The sequence below is a fragment of the Neolamprologus multifasciatus genome, chromosome 7 (genome assembly GCF_963576455.1).
Source record: "Neolamprologus multifasciatus chromosome 7, fNeoMul1.2, whole genome shotgun sequence".
In the NCBI taxonomy this organism is placed as follows: domain Eukaryota; kingdom Metazoa; phylum Chordata; class Actinopteri; order Cichliformes; family Cichlidae; genus Neolamprologus; species Neolamprologus multifasciatus.
Genome location: NC_140445.1, coordinates 33,279,676 through 33,298,299, shown reverse-complemented (window position 1 = coordinate 33,298,299; position 18,624 = coordinate 33,279,676). Strand labels below are relative to the sequence as shown.

At 41.7% G+C, this 18,624-nt stretch overlaps 1 protein-coding gene and 1 long non-coding RNA gene across 17 annotated transcripts in view; one reads left to right on the top strand and one right to left on the bottom strand.

The window, feature by feature from the left end:
- LOC146514615 (uncharacterized) overlaps positions 1–1,473 on the top strand; it is a 35,814-nt gene extending 34,341 nt beyond the window's left edge. The window contains exon 2 of the long non-coding RNA XR_014875074.1: positions 866–1,473. This is a non-coding gene — a long non-coding RNA (uncharacterized LOC146514615). The remainder of the gene's footprint in view (positions 1–865) is intronic.
- A 5,064-nt stretch (positions 1,474–6,537) lies between these two features.
- grin1a (glutamate receptor, ionotropic, N-methyl D-aspartate 1a) overlaps positions 6,538–18,624 on the bottom strand; it is a 41,226-nt gene continuing 29,139 nt past the window's right edge. For 4 of the 16 annotated variants that reach the window (XM_085166190.1, XM_085166194.1, XM_085166191.1 and 1 more), the window contains 5 exons: positions 17,911–18,072; positions 17,474–17,583; positions 16,961–17,106; positions 12,567–12,593; positions 6,538–11,807 (listed from right to left, as the gene is read on the bottom strand). In XM_085166190.1, coding sequence (XP_085022316.1) covers positions 11,469–11,807; positions 12,567–12,593; positions 16,961–17,106; positions 17,474–17,583; positions 17,911–18,072 — 784 coding nt within the window. In that variant the 3' untranslated portion in view covers positions 6,538–11,468. The other 12 variants (XM_085166192.1, XM_085166193.1, XM_085166204.1 and 9 more) reach the window with 6 other exon arrangements.

Here is an 18,624-nt window from a genome sequence, read left to right as displayed (position 1 = left end):
ATACAGTACTTAATTGAGATGGAACATTTTAACAACAAAAGTATAGATAACCCCCCCCCTCCCAAAATGGTTTGTTCCAGCTCTGCTCTCTCCTACTCGCTCTAGCGCTGTTGCTGCCAGAGCGATGGTGGCTGAGACCACCTTTTTTTAGTATTTTATTTGTTCCTGAGTAAATCGGTTAGGCTGAGATTAAAGTTATAGTTTTTACACAGCTGAATAAACGTCAAGCAGACAGCTGATTATCAGAAGTGTGAGATGCTCGAGATATACTCCGGTGTCCCGTTATATTTTAGATAACAATGAGTTTATTAAACTTCACCGAAACAATCTGCAAATTTCATTCAAATTTAATAAACTATCATCTTGTCTTTATTTTTAGTTAGCACATACCTTAAACACTTAGAGCTGTAAGCTAATGATAGTTATATGAGAGCAGATGCATGCTGGTGCAATAAGCTGTACCTGTACATCCAATGGATGCATGATCTGATTAGTCTACTAATTGCAAAAATAATCGGTGACTAGTCGACTATCAAAATAATTGTTTGTGGCAGCCCTAGTTGAAAACGTGTTTTCCGACGATGCTCTGTAGTAAAATTAGCGATATTTGACTGCCCTGTTGATCTCATTGAAATGTATACAGCCTATTTAAAATCTAAAACTTAACATTGTCCGTAGCCTGCTGTTGTTACCACTGTCCTGTTTGAAATGTAATGAGAGAAACTGGTTATTTTGCCATATGTGCATGTGCCGATATTGAACCCAAGGTACTAACTAGCTAACTGACTGGATGCCCATTAACCTTATAACTCCTGTTGTGTGTGTGTGTGTGTGTGTGTGTGTGTGTGTGTGTGTGTGTGTACAGATTGTCAGTCCAAAGAGGGAGAGAGGAAAGAGAGGAACATGAGGACAAAGTACAAGATCAGGAAGTACCAGGTAAGAAAACAGACAGGGAGTACTAACAGGCAAAACAGGAACTGTTAAACTGGCAAAGAAAAAGAAAGACAAACAACTAATACAAACAACTCATACAATCTGGAAGTTGTGTTCTCCCTATATTAAAGCTGCTATACAGAATCTGCAAAACAAACTGGGTTGTCAGCCCTGGCACTGACAACCCAGTGCCAGGGCTGACACCATATTGAGCTTCAGTCAGAGGAAGTCACGGTTGCCAAAGACTTTATAAAGCTCAAGAGTGAGGCTGGTGCCATTCCAGATATGTTAACATTGTACAATCTTCTGGATAATCAGATCTTCCCCAAACTGAAAACTGTTATTCAGGTTGCCCTAACAAACCCAGTTAGCAGCTGTAGCTGTGAGAGGTCTTTTAGTGTCTTGAGTCAGCTCCATACCTGGCTGAGAAGGACCATGGGTCAAAGCAGACTCCAGCACCTGGCTGTGATGTCAGTTGAGAAAGAGATGCGTGAGAGACTTGACCACCAAAATGTGATAGACAGATTTACCAACCTCAAGGTGAGGCGACATAGGTTAAAAGAAAAGAAAAAATCTGCAGAGCCATAGTAGTATCTGCAGTAAAGATATTTTCATACATTGTATACATTGTACCAAAGGCCAAGTGTCTCCATTTTCTAATAATATTTTGTATATTTCAAGGACTCTTCTATTTTTGGAGTGTATTTTTTATGTATCTGTATTGTAATGGGAGGGAGAGCCTTCAGTTTTCAGGCCCCTCTTCTGTGGAACCAGCTTCCAGTTTGGATTCGGGAGACAGACACTATCTCTACTTTTAAGATTAGGCTTAAAACTTTCCTTTTTGCTAAAGCATATAGTTAGGGCTGGACCAGATGACCCTGAATCCTCCCTTAGTTATGCTGCAATAGATGTAGGCTGCCGGGGGATTCCCATGATGCATTGAGTTTTTCCTTTCCAGTCACCTTTCTCACTCACTATGTATTAACAGACCTCTCTGTATTGAATCGTATCTGTTATTAATCTCTGTCTCTCTTCCACAGCATGTCTTTATCCTGTCTTCCTTCTCTCACCCCAACCGGTCGCAGCAGATGGCCGCCCCTCCCTGAGCCTGGTTCTGCCGGAGGTTTCTTCCTGTTAAAAGGGAGTTTTTCCTTCCCACTGTCGCCAAAGTGCTTGCTCATAGGGGGTCATATGATTGTTGGGCTTTTCTCTGTATCTATGAAGCGCCTTGAGGCGACATTTGTTGTGATTTGGCGCTATATAAATAAAATTGAATTGAATTGAATTGAATTGTATTATACATACACTTTAGAAGTGAATCTCTGTCCAAAAAATGCACACAGTTTACTTTTTACTCACTATGAGCATCATTCATCATTTTTCCCCAGTAATTAAGGTTAGGATATGTATTTTTTTTTTTTTTATTCCAATCCATTCTTCTTTGACAGCATTTTAATAACCTTGATCAGATTTGATGGTTTTGTTACAGACTTTTCAAAAAAGTGTTTTGCTTTTCTTTCAAAAATGTGGGGATTAAATTAGTTAAAATGTACAAAACAGTGATGTCATGTTTTGTGACAAGGACCCAGGCACAGAGAGACTTGATGAATTTAAGAAACTTATGATTTAATAAAGAAATTTGCAGACTTGCACAGAGAGGGTAAAATTATGATGACTGATAATGGAGATGAAGACAACAGACAATGAGGACAGGGAGGATGCAGGGGTTTAAATGCACCAAGGAGGCAGTCAGAGAGAACTCGGGACAACTGGAGGCATTTAGGGATGCAGGGACTGACAGAGACGGGGAAGAAGTCTCATTGTGATGAGTAAAGTTTACCTTGCCTGGATGGGCAGCTCTCTGGGTGCTCAGCACCCCCAAAGCTCTGATCCTAGAATCGCCCCTGTGTCACAGGCCTTTTTCACAGCAGTCAGTATAATTTGCTGCAGTCGAAAAAGCACTAGTGTCGCCAATAATGACAACAATGGATCTGTTCTATTCAGATGTCTCAGTAAAGCAGGGCAGTGTGACAGTGAGCCAGCACAAACAGCATCTGGAAGTCAGCTATCATTATTATTATGTATAACAAAATAACTACTACTTTAAGTACACTGAACAAAAATATAAACACAACACTTTTGTTTTTGCTCCCATTTTTCATGAGCTGAACTTAACGATCTGAAACATTTTCTACAAACACAAAGGACCCATTACTATCAAATATTGTTCACAAATCTGTCTAAATCTGTGTTAGTGAGAACTTCAGGTTTGCCGAGATAATCTGTCCCACCTCACAGGTGTGGCATGTCGAGGTGCTGATTAGACAGCATGAACATTGCACAGGTGTGCCTTAGACTGCCCACAATAAAAGGCCACTCTGAAATATGCAGTTTGATCACACAGCACAATGCTACAGATGTCGCAGCTTTTGAGGGAGCATGCAATTTGCATGCTGACTGCAGGAATGTCTACCAGAACAGTTGCCTGTGAAATGAATGTTCATTTCTCTGCCATAAGCCATCTTCAAAGGCGTTTAAGAGAATTTGGCTGTACATCCAACCAGCCTCACAATTGCAGACCACATGTAACCACACCAGCCCAGGACCTCCACATCCAGCATGTTCACCTCCAGGATGGTCGACCAGGTGGAGACCAGCCACCCAGACAGCTGCAGCAACAATCGGTTTGCATTAAAGAATTTCTGCAAAAACTGTCAGAAACCGTGTCAGGGAAGCTCATCTGCATGCTCGTGGTCCTCATCGGGGTCTAGACCTGACTGCAGTTCATCACTTTAAACATTTTAACAATTTTAACTTGAGTGGACAAATGCTCACATCCCAGTTCTTGCATGGCCAGCATACTCACCAGACATGTCACCCATTGAGCATGTTTGGGACGCTCGGCTCGGCATATATGACAGCGTGTTCCAATTCCTGCCAATATTCAGCAACTTTGCACAAGTATTGAAGAGGAGTGGACAAACATTCCACTGCCCACAATCAACAACCTGATCAACTCTATGCCCATTGCACACCATTTGCCTCACAAGGTGCAACACATCTCCTTAGATGTGTTGCACTGTGTGAGGCAAATGGTGGCCACACCAGATACTGACTGGTTTTGCGGCATCTGTAGCATTGTGCTGTGTGATCAAACTGCATATTTCAGAGTGGCCTTTTATTGTGGGCAGTCTAAGGCACACCTGTGCAATGTTCATGCTGTCTAATCAGCACCTCGACATGCCACACCTGTGAGGTGGGATGTATTATCTCGGCAAACCTGAAGTTCTCACTAACACAGATTTAGACAGATTTGTGAACAATATTTGATAGTAATGGGTCCTTTGTGTTTGTAGAAAATGTTTCAGATCTTTAAGTTCAGCTCATGAAAAATGGGAGCAAAAACAAAATTGTTGCGTTTATATTTTTGTTCAGTGTAGATATATTCATTCCTCCTTCCATTCATCCAAAGACTTAGTTTTAGGGCTATGCATGCTCTTTTAGATGGTTTTTTTTTTTTGGTAAAGTCTAATCTGCTTTCCTGTTCTTTAATGTAACTGTTGGGTTTCACCTTATTATAAATGCTTTGTATTCACATGAGGCATCTTTTGCTTGTAGCCCTTGACAAAAAAAACCCCTCCTACCTCCTTGAGTGTGTTCTTGACTTGGTTAGATGTTTTGATGGTGTTTTTCTTAACCATTGGAAAAAATCGGTCATCATGCACTTAGGTTGTCTTCTGTGGTCGTTCAGGCCCCTCAGTGTTGCTGACCTGGCCAGTGTAATTATTGACTTACATACCTTTATAAAACTGCATGCCTGCACTGCATATTAAAAGCAAACCTGCAAATGTCCTGAGCAGAAATCCCAAAACATATTGTGTACACACAGTGGTCTCATCTCAGGACTTGAAATCTGCTTGTTGGTTGATGGCTGAGCATTATAACGACTCTGACAGACTGTCTGCTGTGATCAGGACAGAAAGTCAGTGCACCAAGACAAATATCTCACCTCCTGCTTCTGCAACATTTGCATTAATTAATAGTGACAGCTGAGATATGACCAAAGATGACGCTCATAATTAAATTTCAGATTACACTTAATGTGATTTTGATGTTAGCGCTATGCTTTATCCAAGAAAACAGTGGTATAATTACAGCTGCTGAAATGTCAAATTATTAACCCATACATTAGGAAAGCTGCTGTGAAATACAAGTTTAAATCAGCTATTTTATATGAGTAACTCTACTTAGAGTTTTAGAGGAAAAACTAAAAGCTGGTTTCATAACCCTTGTGGATATTTAACAAATTTAACAAATTTCCCACGTGTGGGACAAATAAAGGTTATCTTATCTTATTAACCAAAATAACTAAATATGTCAACTAACAAATGCAACTAAAACAAGTTGGCTAGCAGACTCCTTCTGAACTAATCCATAATGTTACTAATCATGCTAATATACTCACAGCAATACTGCTGTCATGTTGACCTGCGAATGAGATCCATGTTGCCATGCAGAAATGTACTATGGTTAATATCTACAAAGATGTTATGGCTGTTTTTTGAGATATTTCAGTCGGGACCAAACTGAGAAGCAGCTGAGGAGAACATGTAAAAAGTACTTCAGACACACCTTTGCTTTGCATTATACTTTTATAACAATGAGTAAAAGCAGCAGACAACTATACAGTCTAAATGTAGACAACAGAAACAAAGCTATGGGGATTCCCAAACTTTAACCTATATCACTAGACTTGGCTAGTTGGACAGATGGCCTCAGGTTTGACTCTAGATCACTTTGGTATACAGAGGAGTTATTAGCTTCTTGCAGTCATGTGCAAGAAGCTCAGATGGGTGTGTATGAAAAAGAAGCCCAAATCATCACCCCTCCACCACCGTGCTTGGTAGTTAGTATGAGGTGTGTGTGCTGATATGCTGTGTTTTGTTTACTGCAAATGTGGTTCTGTGCATTATGGCAAAACATTTCTACTGTAGTCTCATCTGTCTGAAGTAGTTCCAGGAATCTTGTGGATAGTTCAGATGGAACTGTGTGAACCTGGGATATGCTACCATTTTCTTAAATTTGTTTAGTCTTTTTTCTACCTTTGCACTTGTGAATGTTAACATTTATCATACTAAATGAGACCTGTAGAGTCTGAGATGTAGCTCTTGGATGTTTTGCTGTTTCTCTGAGCATCGCACGGTCAGACCTTGAAGTGAATTTGTTGGGAGGCCCACTCCTGAGAAGACTGTAGTATTGTGTTTACACACCTGGATGCTTAAGACCAGCAAACTGCCAAACCATCTGCGTTTATAGAACTGCCAAAATTTTCTGACAATCAGTTAATCAAGTGAATTTGATTAGCAGCATATGTCTCCTACTTTCACTCTTAATTTCTATGTATGCAGTAATGATACACTAAGTTTTTCACAGACCTGCATAGAGTGGCTGTAGCCCTATTTGTACTTTTTTTGCTTGCCTTGATTATATGACATTGTATAGATGTCATCAATTAACTGAAAGAATTACTTGACATTGACGAGAGAAATAGTTGTTAGTTGGAGCCCTATATTTGGCATATTAAAGCAAAGGATTCATTAGACATGACAATGTAAGTGTATTTTATTTACAGGTGTATAAACAACATGATTCAATGCAAGATCGTCACTGGAAAAGGTAAGAAAAACAAGTGAATCTTCCCTTAATGTTTGTGTGTGTGTGTGTGTGCGTATATGCATGTGTATATGTGTGTGTTGATGCATGCCTGTGTATCACACCTGTTTTGTGTTTGTGTAACTATAGTATAAGACATTCCCAGCTGCAGTCATTGTATGAGCTCATGAACCTCATCTACACAGAGCCAGACTCTATTTACATTTCATTCGACTTTAAGTGCTCCTCACAGCTCAGCTAACTGTACATGGCAACAGCACGCATCCAAACTAAAGCACTAATAATAACACATAAGCATGCACAGGCCTGAATGAGATCAGAAGCAACCTCTTTGCTCAAATTAAAATCCTATAAAGACTTTGTAGATCCTGCTCTGTTTTTTCTCAATAAAGCAAATTATAAAGGAAACCGGTAAGATACTTTACAGTATGACTGTCGTTCTGTTTTGGGAATCGGTGTTTTGTTTAAATACAGTTTGGGGAGACTCCTCATCATAAAGTGCTATACAGTGCCATACACCAGAAAGAATGTTACAGTTTTCTTCAGAGCAGTGGTTTCTCATCTCCAGAAATTGGGAAACGGCCTGTTTTTGCATCTAACCAAACCTGCACATGTGCTTGCAAGCTGAGTGAAGCTTTCAAATTCACTCGGCTTCCTTCGTGTAAAAGTTCTCCGGCGCTGCACAGGGGAGGAGGTTTTGCATGAAAGACCGAGTGCTGGTTGGGTGAAAAACCTGGCCCTTTGATGCAACCCCTTGGAGACTGGAAATGAGAAAGACTGCAGCGGCTGCGGCAGGAGAGAGGAAGAGAGAGGGCGTCCCAAAACAGCAGCATGGCTCACAGCCAACTGTCTCAAATATGGCTGAATGTGAAAGACACCACTAGTATTTAACTAATTAAGTAGGATGTGATTTCTTATATCACCTGCATATGTCGTGCTATAAATAGTAGTAAAGCTAAATACTTCAAACTTGAATTGTTGGTAAAAATAGAAACACATGCACATTTTGAGGTTAGTGCAAAATAAAAGTGGGGAAAAGTTCAATTTGTTCATCTCCAGAAGCTGATGTATACCCTTGCCCAAGCACACCCATGCCTTCATCATCTTCTCTGGTTGACATGGTTAGCCAACTGCCTTCTGTAGTGCCATTATTAGTGTGGATAAAAACACAGGTATATCCTATTAAAAAATACTTGACCTCCATTGGAGCTTACAGACCATCTTGTATTGCAGTATATGTTGTTAAGAAATATTAAATATTGTGACTTCTAGGCCCTAAGTGGAAGTGAAATGTCCAGTACAATACTCGCAGCCAAACTGGTTCATCCATAAACTTAGCCAAACTAACCTGGCTTGCTAAAAGCTATAGAGCTGCTTGGGAAATTGGAAAACATCAAACATTAAGTAAATGTGTGCAATTAAAGGGACAAAACAACGTTAAATAAGTTAGGTAATAATATACAGAAGGAAAAGATTGTATATGTCGGATGGGTTCTTCTGTGCATGCTCAGGGACCCTACAAACATTAAAGTCATTTCGTCTTTAAAAAAAAAAAGATAAAAGAAAAAGAAAGGTGCAAGTTGAGTGTTTTCAGCCAGTTCCTCAGCAAGCAGTTTCCTCAAAAGCTCCGCTGGCAGGCGGTGAAATAAAAGCTTCGGTTTTGGCTTCCTCTCCTCCTCTCCTTGGGGAGTGAACCTCATTGTCGCCCTCTCCGTTTACACCACTGTGCTGACAGACGGGTCAGACAAGTTGAGTTGGCCCGTGACGTCAGTGGGTGGGTACTGCTGCAGAGGTGAAGAAAAACAAGGCGGAGGAAGAGAGACACATAACAGGGTGTCATTTCTTGACAAAATTTAGTGTCCCTTTTGTTGCCGATGTTGTTGTTGTCCTAGCATTGTCTAAATATTAATTTTAATTTAGGGAACAACTGTGTTCTGCAGAAGCAGGATGTTGCTCTAACCCCTCTCAGGCAGACTTTAATTTTGTGTCATTTTCTTTAAAGTCTGAATTTTTGTAGAACAGTTTGTGCCTGAGGTGGGCTAGTTTTGGAGCTGACGTAAGATCCCGAGAGTCTTGACAACAGCAGTCATTTATTTTTTTATTTTATTTTTTGCCTCAGCAACATGACTGGGTGATAACTTCCTGCCATGGATAAAATGGGCAGCTCATTTATCACCCCCACAGTCATCTGTGTGCATGCAGACAGGCAGCTTCTCTATATTTAGCTCAAGAGGAGAACATGAATTTTGGGCTGATTGCACAAGTGCTGCTGTGTCGGACTCTTACGTCCAATCCCTGCATCACTGTGTTTCTTTAAGAGCAGCATATGTTAAATTATAGGGTTCTACAATGCTGAGAGGGGAGGCAAGATCCCATATCCATGCATGTGCTTCGTTTGAGTGGTTTTTTTTAGTGCTTTTGGCAGCAGTAAGCCATTTTTTAAAATGTTATCTTTTACATAGAAACACAGAAATCCTACATTACAGAATCCGCTTTATACATCATAAATCGAGTTTGCAGAACATGTTGTTTTTGTAGAATTGCTTCATGTTTTGAAACACAGTGAGATTGGGTGGAGTAACTGCATTATGTCCTTTATAATTCAGCTTATTTCCAACATGCCAATCAAAATTCTGACTCACAGTGCTGTGTTGCAAAGCATGCAGGAAAGCATCTTTTCTTTTTACATTAAGCACATTACTACTGCACATTAATGACGTTCAGAACCAAAACAGGGAAGGTGTACCCGTCTCATTTGTCACTTTTTTTAATTTAAGCACCTCTCGTTTTAAGCCGATAGAGCCGATACATTCAAGCATGTGAGTTTCAGAAGTTGGTATGATGCAACTAACATGCTGACAGATGTGGGGGCATCCAGACTGAATGGGAAAATTGTTGCTTTTTATTTTAAGGTAATAAATAGGAGTCAGAGTGGATGTCCCTCATCTCCTTGACCCGCAAGTTGCATCATCACATAGCTTACAGCCCCCATTTGGGTCTCCACATGTCTTGTACCTTGAGGGCCTGCTAACAGCGCACCCTACTGGGGTCAAGTGGACCAGCAAAAGAGAGACACTTCACTGACATCACAACCACAGTTAAAAGCTACTTATTCAGCACAACTATGATGATGTTTTTTGTTGGGTTTTTTTGTCATATATGGAACAGCTACAAAGAGTATTACTACTTCTACGGTTACTACATCTATGACAGTTAAAGTAATTAGCATGCTTGTAGAGGGAGAGAGGAGCAGTGTGGCATGTGGGTGAGGGACACTGACACTCAAGTCCATTGATATCCATTAATAGAAAAGAAGAACATTTATATAAAATCAAAAATAATGGTCAAAGACTGAAGATGGCAGGTCTTTCAGTTGGAACATCTTTTGTAGTTACACTAAATCCTGTTTCATTTTACACTTTGAGACATTTTTCCCCCCCAATAGGGCTCCCAAACCAGCATCCGAAACCTCATACAGACAAAGTGGCAGTGGCGATCCCGCTCTTCTTCTCATAAAATGAAAGAAATTCTATTGGAAAAACGCCGGGGAAGAGTAAAGGTGCTTGGCTTCATTGCTGAAACATCCGTTAAACAAAACAAAACAAAACAAAAACAACAACAACAGATATTTAACAGAAGAGAAAGAAAGGAGAAACAGAAAATCAAATCATAACTTTTTTTTAAATGTTGCAAGCTGTTATCTTTGCTGCCATAGGCTACATTTCTCCAGAGAAACACATTCAAAGCATAGTGTTAGTGCAAAAGGCTATGAAGGCTATCTCCACAAATTATTGCCATTCTTTTATAAAGCCCAGATTTGGTTAGCAACCAGCTATGCCTGGCAGATCAGCTGGGCACAAATGACCGTGGGTCACCGGTTTGTCAGCGCGATCCAAGCTTGTGTAGTGCAATCTCCAAACCGCAATGAGCAGGGCCTTTCAACCGAACTGTGAAGGAATGCAGAAAACCTGACACTCTCATTGTGCTGCAGCAAAGGAGTAATATAAAAAGAAGGGGGGGGGGGGGGGGCAGTAGCTTGCATTTATTCTTGCATCGTAACACAGTGAGAGTCTAAGGCTTCACAGAGTTTTTAGCACAATAAAAACAATATGTAAAACTTAAAGTCGACTGTCTTCACGACCTGAAAATATACCCTGCAAAAGGCATGCACAGTTCGGACCACAAGGACACTGGAAATAAAACAAGAATTATGACAAACAAAATATGATAATATGATAATATGATAAGTAAATTGATTAATAGAAATCCATGAGTGGAATCCTGAAATAGACACACCGAAAAATATGACAACACATTAGTTTTCTTCTCGGGAGGGCTGGACGTCACCTTAAATTTAAAAAAAGAGTTTTGGGAATAAAAAAATGACAGAACACCAGCGCATGCTTTTCAAACCATAAGCAAACCAACAGCGGCTGAAACCCAAACAGAGGAAGTGCAGGATTGGTGCAAAGAAACAATGGATATACGAAGGATCAGGCAGTCAAAACGACAGGACATGAACAGAAATGTATAAACAGACACGCTCGCATACGGTACACTCACGCACACACGTACCACAGTGCCACCACCACTATCACCACCACCAAATACGGACAGAATCCACGTCCAAACCAGAGGCAGGGAGGAAGAGCAGCCCAAGACAAAACACCACTGGCAGACTGCTTGCTTTTGTCGCGCCCCTTCCTCCAGAAGACACTAATCCCATTAAATCCTTCCCCCCTTTTCCCCCAAATCCTGGACACTTGGGACGCTCCCTTTCCAAATTCAGAGCCCAGCTCCTGGCCTGGCCTGACCTGAGATCCTGCACTGATGCCCTCTATGCTGTAGAGGAACCATAAGAGCTAAATGGTAATGGTTGATCGATGGTGAAGGGACAGACACGTGGCAGAGGCCAGCGGAGCCGTGTGGAAATGAGTGAGTGGAACATGGGACTCTTTTGAGGTCAGATATGGGGATGGGGGCAGAGAGGACAGCGAAAGACAAAGAGATGGAAGCAGAGACAGAGGAGGAGAAGAGGAAAGAGAGGAAAGAATAAACAAGGGAAGGTGTCGCTTCTTCCGTCTCCTTACCGTGTCTTTGGAGGACCTACGTCTCTTGATGCTGGAGGCCAGGGTGGTACTGATGGACCTAAAAGAGGCTTTCTTTTTGGGGTCGGGCTCTGCTCTACCACTTTTCCTATCCTAAAATAAATATATGTAGAAACATTATTCATGTCCTATGGCTGGGGTGATAACCGTGGTTTCAGTCTCACCCGTTTTCTCTCTACCCACCACCACCAAAACCACTGCCACCCCAATAGATTACCTTATGTTTTTAATAGACTAATTACTGGGAGGGTCCTTGTGAAAAACACTACACCATTTGGAAATGTAAAAGAGGGAGAAAGAAGGGGATAAAGCTTGTTAGATGTGAGAGTGAACAAAGTCTGTTCAGTCTGATATGAGGGCATTTGTCTACATTTTATGCAACATAATCACACTTGGACTGCACAAGATGGCACAGTAGTCCTCTAGAAACACACTCAGTTGGCCCTAGAAATGCACTGGAATGAGTGATGACTAGTAAAGATGTCAGTGGGTGTGATACCTAGGTTTTAAACCATCTAAAATAGTCTACCCGTACACTCGCTATTGTGTGAGTGCACACACACTTTAAAGCTGCCACTTCTTTATCTCAGCACATGCTTAATCTTCAATCTACTCTTACTCAGTAACACACAGGTAACATCTTCAAATGCGTACCTGTCAAAATAAAATAAAAACATAAAGAAAAAGAAGCACTTTTAACCATATTCTTACAACATGGTGAGCCAATTTGGTGCCCTCCCTCCCTCATACCATCAGAGTGCCCCGCAGCTATTCTCAGCACAATTACTGGATGTCTGTGTGCAACAATAAAAAAAGAACTCATATTAAGAACTCATATTAAGGTATTCTTACATCCTGAGTCTCTACAGAGGAAGAGGGCTGCATAGGGGGAGAAAAGAAAAATAAAATAAATGTCCATCCTCTTGGATTGTTATTACTTTAAAGAATATCCTTAAGCAAAAGCCAAGGGAACCAAAAATGGCAGATAAAAAATCCCAAAACTAGCAAAGCAAACATTCACATCCAAAGCCAGGCAGGTATAAAAAGTTAAAAAAATAAAAATAATAAAAAAGCTACAGTATTGGATGCATAGAAGGAAAACAACAGCGACATAAGTCAGTAATTAAAGCCCATTTAACGTCATTATACCTTTAAGGGGTATAATGGAAATTCACCCCACACACCAGGGAATGGGATGAGATGGAGAGCATAAAGATAAAAATAAGAAGGAATGGTTGTCTACTAGAGCAACAAAAAAGCCTGTTTTCTACTGAAATTAAAGTGCAAAAACAAAAGTCAGTGTTTAAATGATAAATTCATAATTAACTGAGCAAATGAAAGCTAAAAGATGCTACTTCTAATAAAAAAAAAGCACTCTAAGATGGATGTTAGTAAAGTATAAGTGGAGGATGACAGATTAGTAGCAGCAAGGGAAGCCCTTGGGGTGGGCGGGGCAGTGTGGTGTGAATTTCAACATGCCAAATTGTTTTATGGATGGAGGGAAGGAATAAAAGGGGGAACATAGATTAAGTAACACAAAACAAATAGCACGACAAATCAATCCTGGCCAGCACTGGCCCCGCAGTTCATCCTTTTTCATCAGGTCACATGACTAGGCTCTTTCAGGGCACATTTGTTCCACCATCACCCCGCCAACCAGCACTCTCTCAACCCCCTGATGACATAATATCAGGTGGCGAGCAGGTATTATCTCATGTGCAGGATAGATGAAAGCTGGCAGAGGAGTGATTGGTGCACGGCACCGTTCGATTTTAGTGCAAAAAATATCTTTTTCCTGTTGGAAGATGACATCTCGTGTTAGTAAATGGTTAAAGTCAGCGTGCGTATTGGTCTTGGTTCAGGAAAATCAATGCCCAAGTGACGTCAGGTGTTCGTTTAATCTTTACTTTCCCCTTTTCTTACACATGTTAGACTGCAGGAGTGAAGCCCAGCCATCCAGAGCCCTGATGAGGCGCTGCGTGTGCACAGTCCCGGCCATGCAGGGCATGCTGGACCATCAGATGAAGAGCGGCATGGGACTTGCACCGTGTACATCGGCTGCGTGTTTCCCGTTGGAAACAGATGTGAGCTGTCATAGTCCAGCATCATTATACAACATCACTGTTATCGTCACGCAGCAGACCTTCTGACGCTTTGTTTTCATCCCAAACTATCTTCAGGTTCAATCTGGTTCAGACAGTGCACTTCTAAGTAACATCTGTTTGAAAAGACAGATGTAGAAGCCACATGTGTAGTCTCTTAGTAATGGAACACAATGTAACTTTTTTATAATATAAATGTTCACATTGTAGCTACATTGTCCACCTCTGAAAAAGAGAACAGAGAGAGTGGATCAGCAGCAGCCTTTCACTAACCCTAACCCTGCCCCAGTCCTAATGTAACTGACAGCTTTTATTAAAGATGAAGATGAGTTATTACTTACACACCCTACATAAATTATAGCAATCGTTACACTCGAGTGGTCGCACCCTTAGGCGATTTATTCACAGTCAGCTATGGTAAAGTGACAGATAGATGACTGTGTAACACTTATACTTATTAATTGTGTTTGCTATTTAGGTTATTTCTTTATCGGTTTGGCTTAATTCTTTTCCCCTCCAACCAACATACTTTGAAAGGCACAACTACTTTTACTTTAAAGTCATACTGGTTCTGTTTATACTAAGATTTGCTTTCTATAAATTAGATAATGGAATAAGCGGACACTTCGGCCCATTACTATATATCATGCCTTTATTTAAAAGGGACAGTTAAGCCTTAATATCATTTAGGCACCATCGGCAACCAAATAACAAGCTCTCACACACAAAAATGCATGTGCATTAGCTAAATTAGGTAAATGTAGGAAATGCCCAGTAAACTAGCATTTCTCATTATAGAACTCGAAAAACTACAAATAAATTCTACTCCAAAGACCCTTTACTCACTCATCATGTCTGTTGCTACAGCTTTTAAAGTTTTACAATCCTAGGCAACCTACACACGTGCACTTTTATTTCTTAGTAAAAGTCCGCCAAACCAATGCCATGTTGGCGTGACACCTAATGAACTTCTTGTTTGAGAGCTTTTAGCTTTTAAGAATAGACATAATGCAAAGGTGGCAACTAGTGAGGATTTTACTTTGTGAACAGATTTACTCAGAAGTGCACTTTCTCTGAAGTTAAACCTCTGTTTGAAGGTATGTGGGTGCACAGTCCTGCACATTGCTTTGCATAATACAACCTGAGGCATTTAAAAGCACATAATAACAAAAAACACACATGGAAGCAGTTGAAACGATGCCAGTAATGGGTATTGAGGTTTTAGTGATTGCTGTACTAGAGAAGGAAGAGGCCACATAAACTGTGATCTTAGATTGAGTTTGTACCCTAGAAAACCAAGCTGTCATTTTTAATTTCAGAAATTTAGATCACTGTGAGTAATCAAATCAGCGTACATAAACAGTGTGAATAAGATCCTGAATAATTTTCATGCAAAGCAGATTTGATTAGCCTTACTTCTGAGCTGAGCCGTCCTCTGAGCGCTTCTTGCGTAAGGCGCCATTGTAATAGCTATAGTTAGAGCAATGTGTGTCTAGCAATTTTAGCTTTTGGGCCCAGAGTGATGGTGAATGAGCAAGATGAGCAAGCATGAGCCATCTTTGTTTAGTGATGCAGAGAAATTGGCATGATCATCACTGACATGGATATAAATTACGTTAGTCTGCGGGCAGTTTAGTGTGTCCCTCTCCTTTCTCAGTGACGCCCCCCTGCATGCATTCATCTGCTGTATGCGCCTACATCTATATGTACATCTATATGAGGACACATACGACAGTTACATACAGCTATCAGTTTGATGGTAGACACTTTTAGAAGGACATTGATTTGCTGACAGGCACTTGTGATAATTATACTGTACCTTCCTCCAGCCCTGCTGTCTCATTTCACTTGGTTCAAGAGAGACACAGCAGACAGACTGCCACAGCCACATCACAGACTCAGGCTGTGATTGGCCATCAAATGTGGAAACCCTGTACCTTCAAAGCTGCACTGATTGCATCGGAGTGCAGGGGAAATCATGTTCTTCACTGGCTGAGCAAAGGAACTTATCGCTTGATTATAGCTCAGATGGTCAGTTCATTCAAAAAAAACAAAAAACAAAAATGTTCATAGTGGTATCTGGCCATGAAAATGACTTTAAACTGCAAATAAGTTCCATTTATTGTTTTTTTTAAATTACGTGAATGTTTCTGAAAACCCCTGAAAATGAATCTAAGTTAGCTGCATAGTCAGATACCACTAGAGCAAGTATAAAAATAAGGACTTATAAAATTATATTTGAGTGAACTGAGCCTTTAGATTGATGCCTGTTCAGGCAATGTTGCACGAAGCCTTTGCCATGCGAGATTTTAAGTTCTTGCTCGGTGTCTGCATCATGAACACTGCGGTGGATAAGGAGACACACTGCGCTGCAGCATTGCACATTTCACTTATGCTGACAATTGTGGAACGGTCACTGCCGTATGATTGTGCCAGGGCATTGATTTTACTCTTTATGCTCTATTTGTCTTATCAGTTTTTGGCTGCTGTTAGTTTTGCTGCCAGAGAGAGGGAAATCAATGGGGTCACGAGCAAAGTGCATCAACCTTAGAGTATTCATTGTCAATAATGTTTTTTCAATGTTTCTGGCAGGGAATTTGTTTTTTCTGCTGGCTTTCCATGTACAAATCATATGACCTTATGAAGAATATAGCGCCACAGCAGCAGCTTAGAACTACTGGTTCATGCCATGGACGTGGGTAGTGGAGATTTTTAATTTGGAGATTTATTGTGTGAGAGAATCTCTAATTATCTTATTGTTACGCCAAGAGCGAGAGGTGACATGACGGTGGAAATGGCTCTACTACATACTAAAGAGGGAGTTCCAGCCACCGCTTGACTTCCAGAAGTCTCCTTACTATCCTGCAGGCACACACACAAGAGACACGGGTGCATTTGGCCTCAGGGAACTGTTTAAACCCACAAGGTGGCCACTCAGCATGCCTTACATTATATGTAGGCATCAGAGATCACTGTTTCTTGTATGGTGATCTGCCGGTTTGATCACTACCTAAAAAAACCCCCAAAGTTCTCAGATGGGTTGAGAAACAGAAATCAACCCTCATTCGAGGGAGGTTTTTCTGGCTCTCTTCCACCCCAGTTTTGACCCTTCCACCTTCAGTGGAGGCAGGGTATCAATCCTACCTGCAAGTTCTTCCTCCAGACATTGACGGCCGCAAAGGCCAGCTGCATCTGCTTCCTGCGGGCGTCTTTATGGCGCTTATAGGCAATTTCAATGAAGATGAGGAAGATCCCTGCTGCTATGCCTCCAGCCACCAGCATGAATACCCCTGTGAAAGAGGGACACATGAACAGAAACAGAGCAGACACAGGGATACGTGAGTTTCCTGTCTACATCTCCCCCGCTCCCACTAAGCATGAACACATGGTCTGACTGTCATGCTCAGTGGTCGCCCTCCTTTCTCAACCAGCTCCTACTGACGACGACTGCTGCAAACTACACAATATTAATAGAGAACCACAACCGCACGAAATCACAGGACAAGATACTGTACGGCACACTACCCACAGAGCACCACGCTGACACTAAAACAACGATTTTGTAAAGGTATTGGACAAAAAAGGGCTACAGTACCTTACCACTGCAGTTTTTGTCCAATCACTTTTAACGCTTTCTCTACGCCATAAGGACCATACCTGCCATGTTTTCAAAGGTGAGTGTGGCTGGGGCATTGCTCCTTGAGTCACACTCCTGGTATCTCACCCAGGTTTTATCTAGGTCTTCCATGAAGCCGTTCTCATGAGAACTGCAGGGGGTTGGGGGTAGTGGGGAGAGAGGTAACAGAGTTAATGAATGCCGCAAATGACCGAATGTTTGAGCCGCTTACTCCCAGCTAGCAACACAGATGAAGCACAGACAGCTGTACAGACACGTGTACTGACAAACAGTGATACACTTGACAAGAGACAACCAGACAAACAGGGCAGGAAAGGGGAGATACAAAGATGTGACATAAGGCAATGTATTGGATGGCTATAAATGGTCAATATGTGACCATGAAATCATATTGATAAGAAAAAACAAACAAAAAAAAAAAGGTCATACGAGTAATGCAGCTTCGGCTGGGACAGACCTGAGAATGGCCAGGGACACATTCTGTTTCCAGGGGCTGTCCTTGCGCATGCCTATGCCAAAGCCCGAACGGAAAAACAGCTCTCCCGTGGTCACCAGGTCGCACTTCTGCGAGGCTTCAAACTCCAGCACCGCAGAGTCCCAGATGAAAGCATGCAGCTTGCTGTGGGGGCAGGGGGAGGGAGGAGGAGGAGGAGGAAGTGGGGAGGAAGGGGAAGGAGGGGAAGGAGGGGGTTACGGTGCAACAGTACAATGATTTACATACACATTTACGGCTCCCACCCTTCTCTCTCTTTCACACCACATCGTGTGTGTCAGTCAGCGTTTACCAGCAATCTCTACCGCTGCTTATGTCCCAAATGAAATCCAATGCCAGATGGGTGAGGGCGCGTCCCCCATTGGATTCCCCCAATCTCAAAGATGTTCGTCTGGGTACAACCTGAAAAAGGGGGCTCTTCGACTCAATGTTAGCTCAACCTCACACTGTTGTCAGTGCTGTTGACACGTCCACTCCTGCTGCTGTCCCTGGAAACCTGCCTTGGCTGGGCGATGGGCCTGAATCAGGGGGAATGTCGCAGTAAAGCCTACCACTTCCACCTGATCCGGAGGTCCATGTCCCTCCCCTAGAGTTAACTGGAATAGCCCTGGTCTACGTGCTTGATAGGTCGAACAGCCGGCCGACGCGTACTCTGGTCGGCCCGGCCTGGCCGAGACT